A 14,663-nucleotide genomic window follows, 5' to 3' on the forward strand; every position below is an offset into this window, starting at 1 on the left:
ATATTACAAAATAAAAGTGAAATGTGAACTTATTTCAATCTTTAAAGTGTATATTTAAATATAACAAGAGAAAAATGTGAAAAAATTTAGAGAAACATAGAGAAATAACATGTTTTCTTAGTGCAAATTTTTGAATTTTTAAACGTGAATATTTCAAAAAATATTAGTTATTTTTACATTATTTTCGGATATTCCTCCTCTGGAGAAGCTACCCTATCCGCACATACCCCATTTATATGGAAATTCGTTTTTTTTACCCCGCCGCCAAAGTAATCGGAATCGTGCCCAGTTAATTTTTAAACCATAAATGTTTTTGTTGATTTATGTAACTTATTTAATTTTGCATAATGAAAATGAAAAGCTTTATTTGAATAAAAAATAATAAGCAACCCATTGAAAAACGTCAAAATTTTACATTTATTTATTTTTATTGTATGAAAATAGCTACATACATACATACATACATAAGTTCGAGCTGAACCATAGTAGGGGGTGCTTTAGTTTTGTCCAATACTGTACATTTTTAAAATATATTCTCTGAACATTTGATTAAAAAAAATTTAATCCCCAAACTCTAAACACGCTTTTCTCAAAACGCTGTCCTCAGAGTCGGCAGAGATATTTTCCTCTCCGCCAGACAATTTTTATCGGTAGTACTCGTCGATTGTTAACGTATATTCAATTCTTTAAATACACTTTTTTATACATACATACATATGTATGTATGTACATATGTATATTCAAAACAATGGCGCTTAGGAAAAAAATCCCAAAATGCGCGTTCTGCTGATTTGCAAGAGGATATAAGCCACCACTTTACCGACATTCTCATTTTGAATGCACTACAATGTCGACACTTCGCAACTACGGATATCAAGAAACGGGAAGAATGTTGGTATGCAATGTGGTAAGCATTTCCGGCAAATATTTAATGGATACGGCAAAAAATAGTTTCCGGTTTTAAGCTACTACAATTTTTTTTAACCATCAAATGTGTGTATATAAGCAAATTGGTAAAAGTAGATGTATTTTTCATTATATGAATATTATATGTACATACATAATTATATCAAATGTAAAAATAAACATACCTTTAATTGCTGCTACATAATTTAAATCCAATCTGCGACGCTTCGTCATTTATACTCGAATTTACCACTTTACACAATTAAACACACATAAGAAAATTACGGCCACTCAATTTTCACATATTTTGTAAGACATTAGAAAAATGATACATTTTCATATATAAAAGTACGTACTGGTTTGTGCGAAAACTATTACATACTTATTATCTATACATTATTTTACAGTACTCACATATGTATGTATGTGTATCCATGCTTAGATATGTTCGTTTTCTAAATGCAAACACAAAGAACACTTTATTTTTCCGTTAATTGTATACACAAACCCATACAAATTTTCAAACGAACAACGAACCGGGAAAATCTTTTACAATTTTTTAACATTTGACGTTTTCTTGCACATCATCATTCACAAACGGAGTAACAAAAATGCATTCAACTTTACAGTTATATTTCATTGCACTTCTCTATTTCTCCTTTCATATGTGCATTCATGAATGGCAACGTATGCAATGCTCATTTTAATTTTGCCATTTAAATCTGTTATTTTCAACAAATAAATCAATCATCCGCAGTTTTACACGTATATTTCATAATTAACACTTTGTAAATTGACGATTAAACCCGATATTTTAGTAATTTCTGAAGCTTCGGTGGTGGTATCGGATCTTCAAAGTTTATTGAGTGGCTCACTATTATCTTCATTTTACACCAAAACACTTTCGATCGAGAGATTATTTCACTACTACTATTTAAACTTTTACTTTAACGTCACATTTAGCACTATTTTAATAATTTTTACACCCGTACCGCACTATATTTTTAATTAAACGCTACAAAATTCAAACGAACAACGAACCGAGAATATATTTTACATTTTTTTTTAATATTTGACGTTTTCTTGCTCTTCATCATTCACAAACATATGAACAAAAATGGATGCAACTTTACAGTTATATTTCCTTGCACTTCTCTTTTTCTCCTTTCATATGTGCATTTATGAATGCGAGCGTATGCAAATGCTTACTTTAATTTTCCATTTAAATCTGTTATTTTTAACAAATAAATGCAATCATCCGCAGTTTCACAAGTATATTTCATAATTAACACTTTGTAAATTGACGATAAAACCCGATATTTTAGTAATTTTTGCAGCTACGGCGGTTGCGTCGGATCTTCAAAGTATATTGAGTGGCCCACTATTATCTGCATTTTTACACCAAAACACTTTCGAGCGAGAGAATATTTCATTACTACTATTTGCACTTTAACTTTAATACCACATTAAGCACTAATTTAATAACTTTAAACCCACTACCGTACTATTTTCTTTAATTAAACGCGACGAAATATTTTAACGCGTCGATTTTTTCACACCAAAAGAAAAACTGTCAATTCAAACGGTAAAAATGCGCCAAGAATGCATTTGCTCTCTACTACATTTACTAGTTTGACATTTGTATGACATTTCTATTTTTCTCTTGCACATGTGTTTACGTATTTAAGCAGTGCTTGGTTGTGTTTCTAGTAATTAATTTCTATTTTCTATTTTCAATTTAATAAATCACAATGTCGTCTTGGAAAAAAGCTTCCAAGAGCAATCAAAAGGTGCATAGGGAGCGTCACCAACCAGAGGCACGCAAACATCTTGGTTTGCTTGAAAAGAAAAAGGATTACAAGAAACGAGCGAACAATGAGCATTACAAGGAACGCACATTGAAATTGCTGCACAAACGCGCGCTGAATAAAAATCCCGATGAATTCTACCATCATATGATTAATTCAAAGCTTGAAGAAGGTGTACATCATGAAAAGGAACAAGAACCGGATGAGCATAGCAAGGTGCAGAAAGCATTGATGGAGACACAAGACACACAATATGTGACTATGAAACGTACCATGGAAACGAAAAAAATTCAGCGACTCCAATCACAGCTGCATATGATTGATTTTGCTAATACCGTGACAAATGCGCATACCTTCTTCGAGGAGAACAAGGAGGGCGAGGTTGTCGCAAAGGATTTGAGCAAAATGGAATTAGCACAACGTCTTGAGACACATCCAAGTTTACTAGAACGTAAAACGAATCGTCCACGCATACAGGACTTGGACAAAATGAAATTACCGGAGCTAACGCCACAGGTTAGTAAACGAAAACTGCGCATATGACCAACAATTTTATCATTGAAAGTATTTCACAGGAAATACGAAAAGCCAATGCATTGAAGAAGCAAGCATACCAGGAGCTCACCAAACGTATTGAACGAGAAAAGGAATTGGCGGTAGCACAGCAGAAGCTGCAACTAAAGCGTGTACTGAAACAGCCACGCTTACTGAAACCTAAAAAAGTAAGGAAAGGTACTAAGGATGCGCCACCAGTATATTGCTTTAAATACGAACGCAAAAAGTAAATTAGAAGCTAATATTAGTTACTGCAGAGTTCATAATGTTATGTATAAAAAAAATAAATATATTTTGTACTAAATAAAAACATGTTTGTATACTTGCGGCGCATGAATGGAAATCAGCTGTTTCGTGTATGTGCGGAGGTGCTGCCGTATAATTGTTAGGTATATGCATATTTGAAAGCGATATCTGGTAACTTTTTGACGCTGATCAAAACAACGATTGAGGTAAACACACGAATCAAAACAAACTACGTAGACTGTCAAAATTCAACACATTGCACGTGTGTTCGTTGTCTTTGCTTATATTGTTCAAAAGTGTATATTTTTTTAAATATATTTTATTGAATTTTAAAACTTAATTAAACTTGGAAAAATGGTTAAAAAGAAGATTGACAATCGCATACGCGTGATGATCGAAAATGGCGTAAAGTTGGGTCATCGTACAATGTTTATTATAATCGGCGATAAAGGACGTGATCAGGTGCCGATACTGTACGATATTTTGACGAAATCCACAGTGAAAGCGCGGCCCACAGTGCTATGGTGCTATAAAAATAAAGACGAGGCTATATCGAAGTAAGTTTCTGAATAATACATTTATATTTTCAAGGCAATCTTCATAATTGTCTATTTAGCCATGGACGTAAGCGCGCTAAAAAAATTGCGGCCGGTAAAATTGATGTTAACGATGCGGATATGTTTGACACCTTCCGTGTGTCCACAACAATACATGGACGCTACTACTCGGAGACACATGCAGTGCTGGGTCGCACTTATGGCGTATGTGTGTTACAGGATTTTGAAGCGCTTACACCCAATTTACTAGCACGCACAGTGGAGACAGTTGAAGGCGGTGGTTTGATAATACTGTTACTAAAAACATTGCAATCGCTTAAGCAGTTGTACACAATGAGCATGGATGTGCATAAACGTTTTCGTACCGAAGCACATCAAACTGTCACATGCCGTTTCAATGAACGCTTGATACTCTCGTTGGCTGATTGTAAACGCTGTCTGGTTGTAAACGATGACTTGACTGTGCTACCGTTGAGTTCGAAAACAATCAACGTGGATCCTGTTAATGTAATTTTACCAATATTGTCATTGATTATTTCCTGTTAAAAACTTAACATAACTTAATTGTAGCCTGCTGAAGTTGGCAAATCTGAAAATACTGAAATGTTGCAAGACTTGAAGGAAAGTTTACGTGATACCCCACCCGCTGGACCGCTAGTGAATCAATGTCGTACATATGACCAAGCCCGTGCCGTAGCACAGTTCATCGAAGCATTAGCCGAGAAGCAATTAAAGTAAGTTAAAAAACATAAATTCCTTTGGTAATATATTCATATACATTCCTCAGGCCACCCACAACGCTGACTGCCGCAAGAGGTCGTGGTAAGTCCGCTGCTATGGGTCTATCTATTGCCGCGGCAATAGCATTTGGTTATGTTAACGTCTACGTCACTTCACCACATCCGGAGAATTTGATAACACTATTTGAGTTTGTGCTAAAAGGCTTTGATGCGCTAGAATATCAAGAGCACGCAGATTACACCATTATACGCTCCACAAATCCGGATTACAAGAAAGCGATTATTCGCATCAATATTACCCGTTCCAATCGTCAAACTATACAATATATTGCACCCACCGACACACATCTCTTAAACGCCGCCGATCTATTGCTGATTGACGAAGCTGCAGCCATACCACTGCCTTTGGTAAAAAAGATGATGGGTCCCTATTTGATATTCATGGCATCAACCATTAACGGTTATGAGGGCACGGGACGTTCCCTTAGCTTAAAATTGATGTCACAGTTGCAAAAGGATAATAATGCGCCACCACCAGTAAGTATAACCTAAAAAAACGATTCTAGCGCCAAAATAATATTTGTATGCCTTTTTAGATTAAACTCGATGAATCTATTCGTTATAGCGAGGGCGATGATATCGAGGCATGGTTGATAAATTTGTTATGTCTAGATGCCACGACGGTGCCCAACATCAGTTCGGGTTGTCCAACACCGGATGTGTGCGATCTCTATTATATCGATCGTGATGCACTGTTCTCTTATCATAAAGCAGCCGAATCTTTTCTGCATCGTCTTGTCTCCATATATGTAGCTTCACATTATAAGAACAGTCCTAATGATCTACAAATGATGAGTGATGCGCCGGCGCATCAACTTTTCTGTCTACTCGGACCTATTCAGCGCAAGGATCAGCTACCTGAGATACTAGTTGTTGTGCAAGTTGCATTGGAGGGTGAGATTTCATCACAAACAATAACAGATTCCTTGGGGCGTGGTAAGAAGGCTAGCGGCGATCTGATACCATGGAACGTTTCGGAACAATTTGGTGATCGGGATTTCCCCAAATTATCCGGCGTGCGTGTGGTCCGAATTGCCACACATCCCAACTATCAAAGGGTAGGCAGTTCAATATTTTAGTAGACACTATGTACATTAATAGTTTTTTGTTTTATATTCAGATGGGCTATGGCAAACGTGCAATAAAACTGTTGCGCGATTATTATCAGGGTAAATTTACCGATTTGAGTGAAAATCCACAGGATGGGGAAAATGCTAATGGTGAGTTAGATTTTGAAAAATAACCAATTCAATTCATTTTTCTATATCAATATATAGGCATTGAAGAAGTGGAAGAAGAGCAACTGGGTTTGTTGAAAGAGCAAATTCGGCCACGTCGTAAAATCCCCACCTTGTTGAAACGCTTAAGTGAACGCGTGCCGGAACATATCGACTACTTGGGCACGTCTTATGGTTTAACACAAGAGCTACTCAAATTTTGGAAAAATTTGGGTTTCGTGCCAGTATATGTTAGGTAGCGCTGCACAAAAATACTTTCATATATTCATTTACAAATATATATATTTTTTCGAATACAGTCAAAAGGCAAATGATTTGACTGGTGAGCACTCTTGTATTATGCTGCACACATTAGATAAATCTGGGGCAACACAAGAAAAGAAATGCGCCGAATGGTTGAGTTTGTACTTCAATGACTTTAGACGACGCATAACCAAACTTTTGAGCAAAACATTTCGTGAATTCACCACCAGTCTAGCATTATCCATCATAGATAACAAGTGGGCGAAAATGGATCATAAAGGTAATTGTAAAAAATGGAACTTATAAATTGGCCTGCTCCTACACACACAAATTTATATTTAACAGCGCTCGATAAGCACACGCTGGATGTTTACTTCCTGCCGCATGATATTGAACGATTGGAAGCGTACTCGCGCAATCAAATCGAATATCGTTTGATACTGGATTTGGTGAGCGATATAAGTACCTTGTACTTCCAAGGAAAAATGCAAGAGCTGCAAATAGACACTTTACAAAAGGTAAATACTATTTTTGCTGAGAATATACAAAAACAAAAGCATTGCGTTAATTCGCGTTAATTTGAACAGGCTATCCTACTCGCAATTGGCGTACAGGGCAAAACAGTGGACACTATAGCTGCAGAGCTGAATATGCCCGGCAACCAGATTTTGGCCAAATTCTATGATATGCTCAAAAAAACTTCCAAATATCTGCTTGCAGTTATCGAAGGTCACATCGAGAGCAATATGAAGAGTGAGACACAGCTGAACCGTGGCGAAGATTTTGTACCAGTTTCGTTGTCGCTCAACGACGAATTGGAAGAGACGGCACAACAGTTATCGAAGAAACAAAAGGAGGAACTTAGAAAGCTGAAAATGGAGAGCTTAAAGGAATTCGCCATTAAGGGCACCGATGAGGACTGGTCGAAGGCCTTGACAAATAATGATGGCAAAACGAAGCTGATATCCGTTAAAAGGTACACATTTTACATACTTATAAAGTACTTGTATACTAATTACACATTGTTTGTTCAATACAGTGGAATCAAGCGTTTGGAAGACCCCATAGAGAAAGGCGAGCCTAAAGAGCAACCGAAAAAGAAGAAAATCAAATTTAGTAAAAAGACTAAAGCCTCTATGAAGTCCCTAATTTAATAGTTTTTTGTTTTTAACATGGTAGTAACGATTTTTACTACAAAAACTTAAGAATAAAAAAAATTATATACCTTAACCTTCGTCGTTTGTTTAATTCCGCTTTATTTATAGAATATATTTTCATTGACTATTTGCTTGAAAATTTAATGTGACACCGTGCAAGCTATTTAGCGGTCCAAGCAGTTTCTTTAGTAACAGGGCAGAACTAGAAAAAGAATAACATTACAAGTTGTGTTTAAACGAAATGTGTTCCCATATAGGCGTATTTCATACCCGCAATCAACTGCCATCACATTTGTATAACAAAACTTTTTTAAGCATTTAATATCCTAAATTCTAAGCACCCTGCTTCTCGATCTGCTTTTGGCGTTCGCGCAATCTTCGCTCGCGTTCAAACTCCTTCATACGCAACACGTAGTCCTCGTATTCGCATGTTAAATAGTCATGTTTCTCATGATGACATTTGTATACAAAGGGGAAGGTATCAGCACGGCATGCACGGTATTTAAGCAGCTTGTGTGCACAGTAGTCACGATCTTCTAGTGGTAATTTAGCAGATTCCATCTCTTCGACAGTCGCTATCATGACACGCTCCTTGCGTGATTCGAAACCCAACATTGGATCGAATGTGGGCACACAATCAGGGCCAGGCGTTACATCTGGCTTAATGGCACGTGCATAAGCATTACCCATACTGTCGTCGTTTTGTACGTTTCGCTATTAGATGTATAAAATTAATATTTTTGACAAAACTGAAATTTGTATAAACAAATTACGTAAATATAATTGCTCGCCGATTTCTTTCTTGCTGGCTGCTTGCAGAAAACGTCAAATTTGACAAGCAATGGATACTTAAATGTAATAGATTGGTGGCGATGTCAACCCAAAGGAATATTTTATGTCCGAAATAAAAATATGGCAGCGCATTAAACATGACATGGTGGCGCCAATATTTTGACAATCTTCAAAATTAAAACCAACAGAAGCTTCAGCAACGAATTCAGTTAAACATATATTTCAACTAATAATATTATTGTATTACAAACAAAATAATGAATACACCAAGGCGGGAGACACGTAGTATGCATTTGCAAAATGTACAAAAGTTTAGTACACCATTGCGCATACCACCATCACCATTTATGAAAAATCTTGGATACGGAACTGGAGTAAATGTTTATAAATTGGAACGTTCACCTAAATGTGGAAAAGTGCTTTCACCTTGGGCTGTGAAGCGAATTTCTCAAAGAACACGTAACAATGAACACGCTTCTCTCTTTAATTCACGAATTCATGAAGAAGCGAATATTTTAAGGTATTTATTTTGATTGCTCATGAAATTTGATTAAAAACAATTGGAATTTTTGCAGGAAGCTATCTCATCCTAATATTGTTGGTTTTCGTGGTATAATTAAAAACTCAGATGGTGTTGAAACATTAGCACTCGAATGCTGTAAAACCTCATTAGGTACTTTGTTAGAAGATCGCAATGAGGACAATGAGGGGGCATTACCAGCAAAGTATACACTCAAAATGATTAATGATATAATAAGTGCGTTGGATTATTTACATACAGAAGTTAAATTATTACACGGTGACTTGAAATCGTTTAACGTATTGGTGAAAGGTGATTTCGAAATATGTAAATTATGCGATTTTGGTGTAAGCTTGCCAATGGACGAAAAAGGATTGATTGACTTCACCAAAAATCCGAAATTACGATATGTTGGTAAGCATAAAGTAATTTGCTACTGTACAATTGTTCAATAATTGGAGTAATTACAGGTACAAATCTTTGGTCTGCACCCGAAATAATCGATGAAGTGGAAGTCATCGATTGCAAAGCAGATATTTTTAGTTTCGGTTTAATAATATATGAAACCATTTCGTTAGTGCCACCACATACACTATTTATGGGAGAGACCAGCGACCGTGAAAACTCTAATTCATCAAACTTGGCTGACAACAGTAGTGCAGAATTAGAAGTGTCCGAAATTTGCGAATATGCTTGTGGTACACGGCCACCACTACCCCAAGCATTCCAATTAACGGATGAATACAATATAATTATGGAGATATTTTATTGTTGTACAAACGAAAGTGCCGAAGATAGACCAACAGCGAAAACAATATGGACAATGTTGCAAAAGGATAATGTTACCGACAAAGATAACCAAACGATGCAATAATTGAGTAGAGAATTGACTAATTAAAAAATAAATCAGAATTATTAATGTCAGATAATACAAAGAAGAATGACTAAATAAGAAATTAATGTTCAAAAAAAAAAAAAAAAATTTTATTTTATGTTGCTAAGGATGCATACTTTATTTTTTCAGTTTTCAATAAATTAAATCTCATTTCAGATAAAAAAATTTGTGTGCGTAGCATTGGAATATTTTGTCAAGCTCATAAAGAAAGGAAAACAAGAAGGAAAATACCTTTCACAGGTTCAAGGTTTCTACAACTTGAGCTTGATGGGTCAGTTTGTCTGGCAGCTATATGCTAAGTGGTCCGAACTGAAGAATTTTTCCGGAGATGTTATTGCTTTAGAGAATAATGATTTACAATTTTTGTGAAGACACCTTGTTAAATAAAAAGATTTTCTATACAAGAAATTTGTTTTGGTCGGTTAGTCTGTATGTAAGCTACGTACATACGAGGTGTGTTCAAAAAGTATCGCGACAGTTTGCTGACAGTTTGCTGACAGTTTTCTTCGATTGCAGGGGCGTGGTGCATCATGAGTTCTTGCCACAGGGAAGAACGGTCAATAAGGAATATTACCTGCAAGTTATGCGCAATTTGCGCGAAGCAATTCGTCAGAAACGCCCGGATTTGTGGAAGAACAAAAATTGGCTTTTGCGCCACGATAACGCCCCTGCTCACACATCGTTGCTTGTGCGCGACTTTTTGGACAAAACCAACACACTAATGATGCCGCAGCCACCGTATTCCCCAGATCTGGCGCCCTGTGACTTTTTCTTGTTCCCTAAACTGAAGAGACGCATGAAAGGACGACGTTACGCTTCTCTTGACGAGATAAAGACAGCATCGAAGGAGGAGCTGAAGAAGATAAAAAAAATGATTTCTGGAAGTGCTTCGAAAATTGGAAAAACCGTTGGCACAAGTGTATAATATCTCATGGGGATTACTTTGAAGGGGACAAAATAGATATTCATGAATAAATAAATAATTTTTGAAAAAACACAAAATTCGCGATACTTTTTGAACACACCTCGTATATGCTATAGTGGTCCGATATCTGTGGTTACGACAAATGAGCAGCTTCTAGAGAAGAGAAGGGGACTTATTTTGTCAATAAAACTGAGGAAAGCGAATGCTGTTGAGCATTTAATACCCTACGCTGCACTGGCTGAAATTTCTTCTCCATACAATGAGCAAAATAGTGAAATATTAAATCATTACGGACAAGTTATCCGACACTTGGGTTTAGACACGTTTACCTACAAGATAGGTAGAGATGGTAAGGTAAAGTTCTTGTCAAGGTTAGTGAAGCTACAGAAAAGTAGTCAGAGCACTTACTGACGTTAAAGTAGACATATATCAGCAGGACCGTGCCTCTACATTTAGATTGAGCTTGTAAAGCAAGGACATATAGTTCGTCATCTCAACCTATGCTGAAAATTGTATTTCGAAAGCAAAAACAAATTCAAAGCTGACGGGGATTATAATGCCAAAAATATCTGTTATCTCATCGCTGCAAAGGCAGAAAATTTTTTACCTGCATTTGGAACAAAGCATTAACATGTCATTAAGCTGTCGAGCTAACTTATTCATCATTTTACCTCACGAAAAGTCCAGGCTTTCTGAATTTGCAATCTCGAAAGTGTTTAACTAAAGACACCTACGCACTCACACAGTTCAGCTCAATTACATGTATCTCTGGTTCAATGAAGTAGTGACAAAACAAAGAGTGAAGAAATCTCTTTCAACAAAACACTACTAAAACGGGCTAAAATGGAACTGATATCTATTTACTGACAAAGCAATTCCCACGACAGCCGGTTCTACGCACCGGAATTGACCCGGATTTTATCCGGCTAAGGCCTGTTTTTTCGGCGATCTAACCCCGTTTGGATCGGTAAGTGTTACTGGCAAAGCAGGAGATCCAGCAGCATTCTTTGGCTCATAAACAAATGAAAAGGCAGATCTCCAGATGTCAATTAATTATGAATAGAGAAGTCTCTGGTGCAGAACCAATACAGAAAAAGCTGACGACTTAACCACGGAACTCCAAAACTCCTCTGCTTTTAACGAGTATAGTGACAGTTTTAGCATTGCAGAAGTCAGCAAATTTATAGACGTTGCTTGTGAGATCGTCGCTGCAATAGATGTTGTAGAAGTGAAGGAGGAGATCAAAGCATTGGCTAAAAAAAGATAAAGATCACTCGGTTATGACAGAATTAATGCACTAGCCTTTAAATCACCACCAGGAAACGTAATCAGCATGGCTGTCAAGCTCTTTAAAGGTGTGCTCAGACTCTGCTCTTTTCTTCATTTAGTCAATTCATATCGATCGAAAATATTTGAAAGAACTGCCGGAGCCGACTGCTCTAGACCTTTGGCACACCGAATGGTACATTGGCATTAATACCGAAAACTCCATAAAAGAGAGTGCACGAAAATATCCACAATTGGCCTTACAATTGACAAGTGGAATATATGGAGAGACCATGTGAAAATCAAAAGAACCCTCTGCTCAGGATAAGGTTTGCTCAGCTCTGGCTCATAAAGTCAAGATCCCACGTCAGTCTCAAGAGCAATCTACACAGATATAATGCAATACTCAGACTGATCAGGTCATATGGAATTGAAATCAGGTGCAATTGAGCGGATTAAAATTTTAAAGTTATTCAAGTCTTACAAAAAAAGTTTGTCCCCACTATAGTGGATGCAGCTTTTTATGTTAGAAACGACGTCTTCTATCGAGACCTAAATATGCCCACTGTAAGAAACTATGGCTGAATTTAATAGATATTACCTTTCTCGATTGACGATCCATGATAATGTACTTGCGATCCAAGCACTGGACAGCAGTCTACAATGTAGAAGAAGAAGTTATTGTCATTTTAATAACATTTATCATTTAAATAAAGACAGATTCTAAATAAAACGTAATATTATACAAAAACAAGAAAAAACGTTAACATCGGTTGCATCGAAGCTACAAGTATAAGGCAACTATGCATGTATGTATATGTTGCAGCGTTCCGGTATCGGCAGTTTCAGATTGGTACTTCAAAAACTGAGGGTTCAGTTCACGTGTATACAGAGTGCCACGACTACGCATATATATGTATGTCCAATTTAAGGAGCCTCCATTTTTTTTTGAATGTAACACACTTCGTGGCAAATTTAATATACTTCGTTCAGGATATAAAAAACAAGAATTTGTATATGTTTATAAACGGCAGTGGGGTAACAGGTACGCACTAATCAATAAATTGTATCTTCTAAATCACAAGTTAACTGGCGCTAACAACCTACTGACAACGGTAGCAAAACGCCCATTTACTACGCCCAACGACAGAAAAATGCTTGCTTATAAAATATAAAAGGGCACAATTTTCAAGTATTCAGCATAAAGGCACCAGAATCGGAGAAGTTTTAGTCGATAAATAATAGAAAAATATACCGGATCTTTAAAACTTGTTAAAGCATAATGCTAAAATTTAGCACCGTATTTTGTCTTGCTTTCAAGGAGACAATAATGGAATATTTGAAAAATACCAGCCTTAGTGGATTTCACTTGTTACACTATATAAGTAGCAAAAAATATCAACGGTAAATTAGATAAATCATTATTGAAAAGTGAATTCAAAAAGTTAACAGTTTGATAAAAATGTTTCTCTCACACGATTTAGAATTTTTTGGTCTTTCTTTCTGTTGACTGGTATTATCAGCGCAACGTATGTAACGTTGCTAAACGTAGAAAACATATTGGAGAACCCGATTGTGACCACCTTGGAATCTAATCATCATAGAATTGAGAAAGTGCCATATGCGGCAGTGGCCATTTGCAGTGTCAACAAATTTAGTCGAAACGCTCTAAACGCTTTTGTAGAAGAAATGTAAGTTGAGCACTTTGAACGTTGAAACCCTGATACTTAACACTTAAATATATTTATTTAAGGGTCAACAAATCCGGTTCGCAATTCTCACATCAACAGCTGTTGCAGAAAATGAAATTATTCGGCGGCTTATTTGATACTGGTTCTGTGGATTTCGAAGAAGCTGCGGCCTTTCAAAGGGATTTTTTGGACAAATATAACATCAGCATTCAGGGAACTTTACAAAGGGCATGTATATTTTTAACAATCGGTTAATATGCTTATTTTGCTTTATAATCATAATTAAACTGCAGCTAGCGCCTCGATGTGAGGATCTGATAATAAAGTGTCGTTGGGCAGGAAAACTTCGAGAATGCAGTGAACTTTTCCAAAATAGTTTAACAGCGAATGGATACTGCTGCATATACAATCAAATTGACGATGTAAGGGATATAAGGTAAGCAAACATAATAGAATATTTTCTAAATAGCTTTCCAGCAATAAATTTAGTTTGTAGGTTAATTTTTTAAATTACAACTATTTTCTTTTCTTTTGTCGGCAAAGCAAACTCAAGTACGTAGAAGGTGTCGGTATTCTAAGCGGACTCACTTTACTTTTAAATACGTCCAAAGCCGATTTCTTTTTAACGGATCGCAGCTTTGCCGGTTTGACAGCGCAAATATTCAGTTCTGGCCAATTTCCCGACAATTCAATTGGCGGTCCTCTTCAGGAAATCTTTATACCACAGTCTAGTGCTATTGATGTACAATTGAGTGTGACGGTACAAACAGCGACAAGTGAAATGAGCATCTACAATATTGAGCAAAGAAAGTGTTATCTCTTTGGCGAAAATGTCGCCGGAGGTGATGATCAATACAGTACAGACAAATGTTTGTCACTCTGTAAAGTTGATGGCATATTACGCTTTTGTGATTGTGTGCCGTATTACATACCTTTGATTCTTAATGAAAACAATGTTACACACTGTACACTGGCACATTTGGAATGTTTGCATCGGAATCGAGGTTCGCGATAATAAGTTTAATGATTTAGAAATTTTTCAAATATACATACATACATACATA

The 14,663-nt window shown here is 36.3% G+C and overlaps 6 protein-coding genes across 7 annotated transcripts in view; 4 read left to right on the forward strand and 2 right to left on the reverse strand.

Annotated features, from left to right (window-relative positions):
• Nucleotides 1–2,448, reverse strand: part of LOC126759790 (uncharacterized protein DDB_G0284459) — a 504,946-nt gene extending 502,498 nt beyond the window's left edge. Inside the window, exon 1 of the mRNA XM_050474902.1 lies at nt 1,092–2,448. The gene's annotated coding sequence lies outside the window, so the exon portion shown is untranslated. The remainder of the gene's footprint in view (nt 1–1,091) is intronic.
• Nucleotides 2,449–2,576: 128 nt separating this feature from the next.
• Nucleotides 2,577–3,612, forward strand: LOC126759776 (probable U3 small nucleolar RNA-associated protein 11). Its single transcript, XM_050474886.1, has 2 exons — nt 2,577–3,230; nt 3,290–3,612. The coding sequence occupies exons 1-2, from the start codon at nt 2,658–2,660 to the stop codon at nt 3,497–3,499; spliced, it is 783 nt and encodes a 260-aa protein (XP_050330843.1). The 5' UTR covers nt 2,577–2,657; the 3' UTR covers nt 3,500–3,612.
• A 148-nt stretch (nt 3,613–3,760) lies between these two features.
• On the forward strand, nt 3,761–7,583 carry LOC126759738 (RNA cytidine acetyltransferase). Its single transcript, XM_050474832.1, has 11 exons — nt 3,761–4,072; nt 4,132–4,579; nt 4,643–4,806; nt 4,860–5,349; nt 5,409–5,930; nt 5,993–6,092; nt 6,150–6,345; nt 6,410–6,633; nt 6,699–6,871; nt 6,941–7,329; nt 7,393–7,583. The coding sequence occupies exons 1-11, from the start codon at nt 3,870–3,872 to the stop codon at nt 7,505–7,507; spliced, it is 3,024 nt and encodes a 1,007-aa protein (XP_050330789.1). The 5' UTR covers nt 3,761–3,869; the 3' UTR covers nt 7,508–7,583.
• Nucleotides 7,584–7,589: 6 nt separating this feature from the next.
• LOC126759786 (NADH dehydrogenase [ubiquinone] 1 beta subcomplex subunit 7) lies at nt 7,590–8,387 on the reverse strand. Of its 2 annotated transcripts, XR_007667071.1 has the most exons (3): nt 8,284–8,387; nt 7,781–8,224; nt 7,590–7,712 (listed from the first exon to the last, which is right to left on the reverse strand). XR_007667071.1 is itself a non-coding variant. In XM_050474899.1 (2 exons), exon 2 carries the CDS (start codon nt 8,198–8,200, stop codon nt 7,844–7,846), a length of 357 nt encoding a protein of 118 aa, XP_050330856.1. In that variant the 5' UTR covers nt 8,201–8,224; nt 8,284–8,387; the 3' UTR covers nt 7,590–7,843. The 2 variants fall into 2 exon arrangements, 1 of the variants encoding a protein (XP_050330856.1); XM_050474899.1 differs by having other exon boundaries at nt 7,590–8,224.
• A 96-nt stretch (nt 8,388–8,483) lies between these two features.
• On the forward strand, nt 8,484–9,823 carry LOC126759766 (lymphokine-activated killer T-cell-originated protein kinase). The gene is made up of 3 exons (XM_050474870.1): nt 8,484–8,822; nt 8,878–9,236; nt 9,293–9,823. The coding sequence occupies exons 1-3, from the start codon at nt 8,560–8,562 to the stop codon at nt 9,694–9,696; spliced, it is 1,026 nt and encodes a 341-aa protein (XP_050330827.1). The 5' UTR covers nt 8,484–8,559; the 3' UTR covers nt 9,697–9,823.
• A 3,415-nt stretch (nt 9,824–13,238) lies between these two features.
• LOC126758361 (sodium channel protein Nach-like) lies at nt 13,239–14,614 on the forward strand. The gene is made up of 5 exons (XM_050472616.1): nt 13,239–13,312; nt 13,393–13,599; nt 13,662–13,831; nt 13,897–14,035; nt 14,143–14,614. The coding sequence occupies exons 1-5, from the start codon at nt 13,239–13,241 to the stop codon at nt 14,612–14,614; spliced, it is 1,062 nt and encodes a 353-aa protein (XP_050328573.1).
• The last annotated feature ends 49 nt before the right edge of the window (nt 14,615–14,663 follow it).

Source organism: Bactrocera neohumeralis, chromosome 5 (genome assembly GCF_024586455.1).
Source record: "Bactrocera neohumeralis isolate Rockhampton chromosome 5, APGP_CSIRO_Bneo_wtdbg2-racon-allhic-juicebox.fasta_v2, whole genome shotgun sequence".
NCBI classification, from domain to species: Eukaryota; Metazoa; Arthropoda; class Insecta; order Diptera; family Tephritidae; genus Bactrocera; species Bactrocera neohumeralis.

What these genes read in the sequence shown, in the direction of transcription:
- LOC126759766 (XM_050474870.1), top strand. Translation starts at nt 8,560, where the DNA reads ATGAATACACCAAGGCGGGAGACACGTAGTATGCATTTGCAAAATGTA. An exon ending in GAAGAAGCGAATATTTTAAG is followed by an intron (nt 8,823 to 8,877) that starts GTATTTATTTTG and finishes GAATTTTTGCAG; the next exon opens with GAAGCTATCTCATCCTAATA. An exon ending in TCCGAAATTACGATATGTTG is followed by an intron (nt 9,237 to 9,292) that starts GTAAGCATAAAG and finishes GAGTAATTACAG; the next exon opens with GTACAAATCTTTGGTCTGCA.
- LOC126759786 (XM_050474899.1), bottom strand. Translation starts at nt 8,200, where the DNA reads ATGGGTAATGCTTATGCACGTGCCATTAAGCCAGATGTAACGCCTGGC.
- LOC126758361 (XM_050472616.1), top strand. Translation starts at nt 13,239, where the DNA reads ATGGAATATTTGAAAAATACCAGCCTTAGTGGATTTCACTTGTTACAC. An exon ending in AACGCTTTTGTAGAAGAAAT is followed by an intron (nt 13,600 to 13,661) that starts GTAAGTTGAGCA and finishes TATTTATTTAAG; the next exon opens with GGTCAACAAATCCGGTTCGC. An exon ending in GGGAACTTTACAAAGGGCAT is followed by an intron (nt 13,832 to 13,896) that starts GTATATTTTTAA and finishes AACTGCAGCTAG; the next exon opens with CGCCTCGATGTGAGGATCTG.
- LOC126759738 (XM_050474832.1), top strand. Translation starts at nt 3,870, where the DNA reads ATGGTTAAAAAGAAGATTGACAATCGCATACGCGTGATGATCGAAAAT. An exon ending in GGCGAAAATGGATCATAAAG is followed by an intron (nt 6,634 to 6,698) that starts GTAATTGTAAAA and finishes TATATTTAACAG; the next exon opens with CGCTCGATAAGCACACGCTG. An exon ending in AAGCTGATATCCGTTAAAAG is followed by an intron (nt 7,330 to 7,392) that starts GTACACATTTTA and finishes TGTTCAATACAG; the next exon opens with TGGAATCAAGCGTTTGGAAG.
- LOC126759776 (XM_050474886.1), top strand. Translation starts at nt 2,658, where the DNA reads ATGTCGTCTTGGAAAAAAGCTTCCAAGAGCAATCAAAAGGTGCATAGG. An exon ending in TACCGGAGCTAACGCCACAG is followed by an intron (nt 3,231 to 3,289) that starts GTTAGTAAACGA and finishes AGTATTTCACAG; the next exon opens with GAAATACGAAAAGCCAATGC.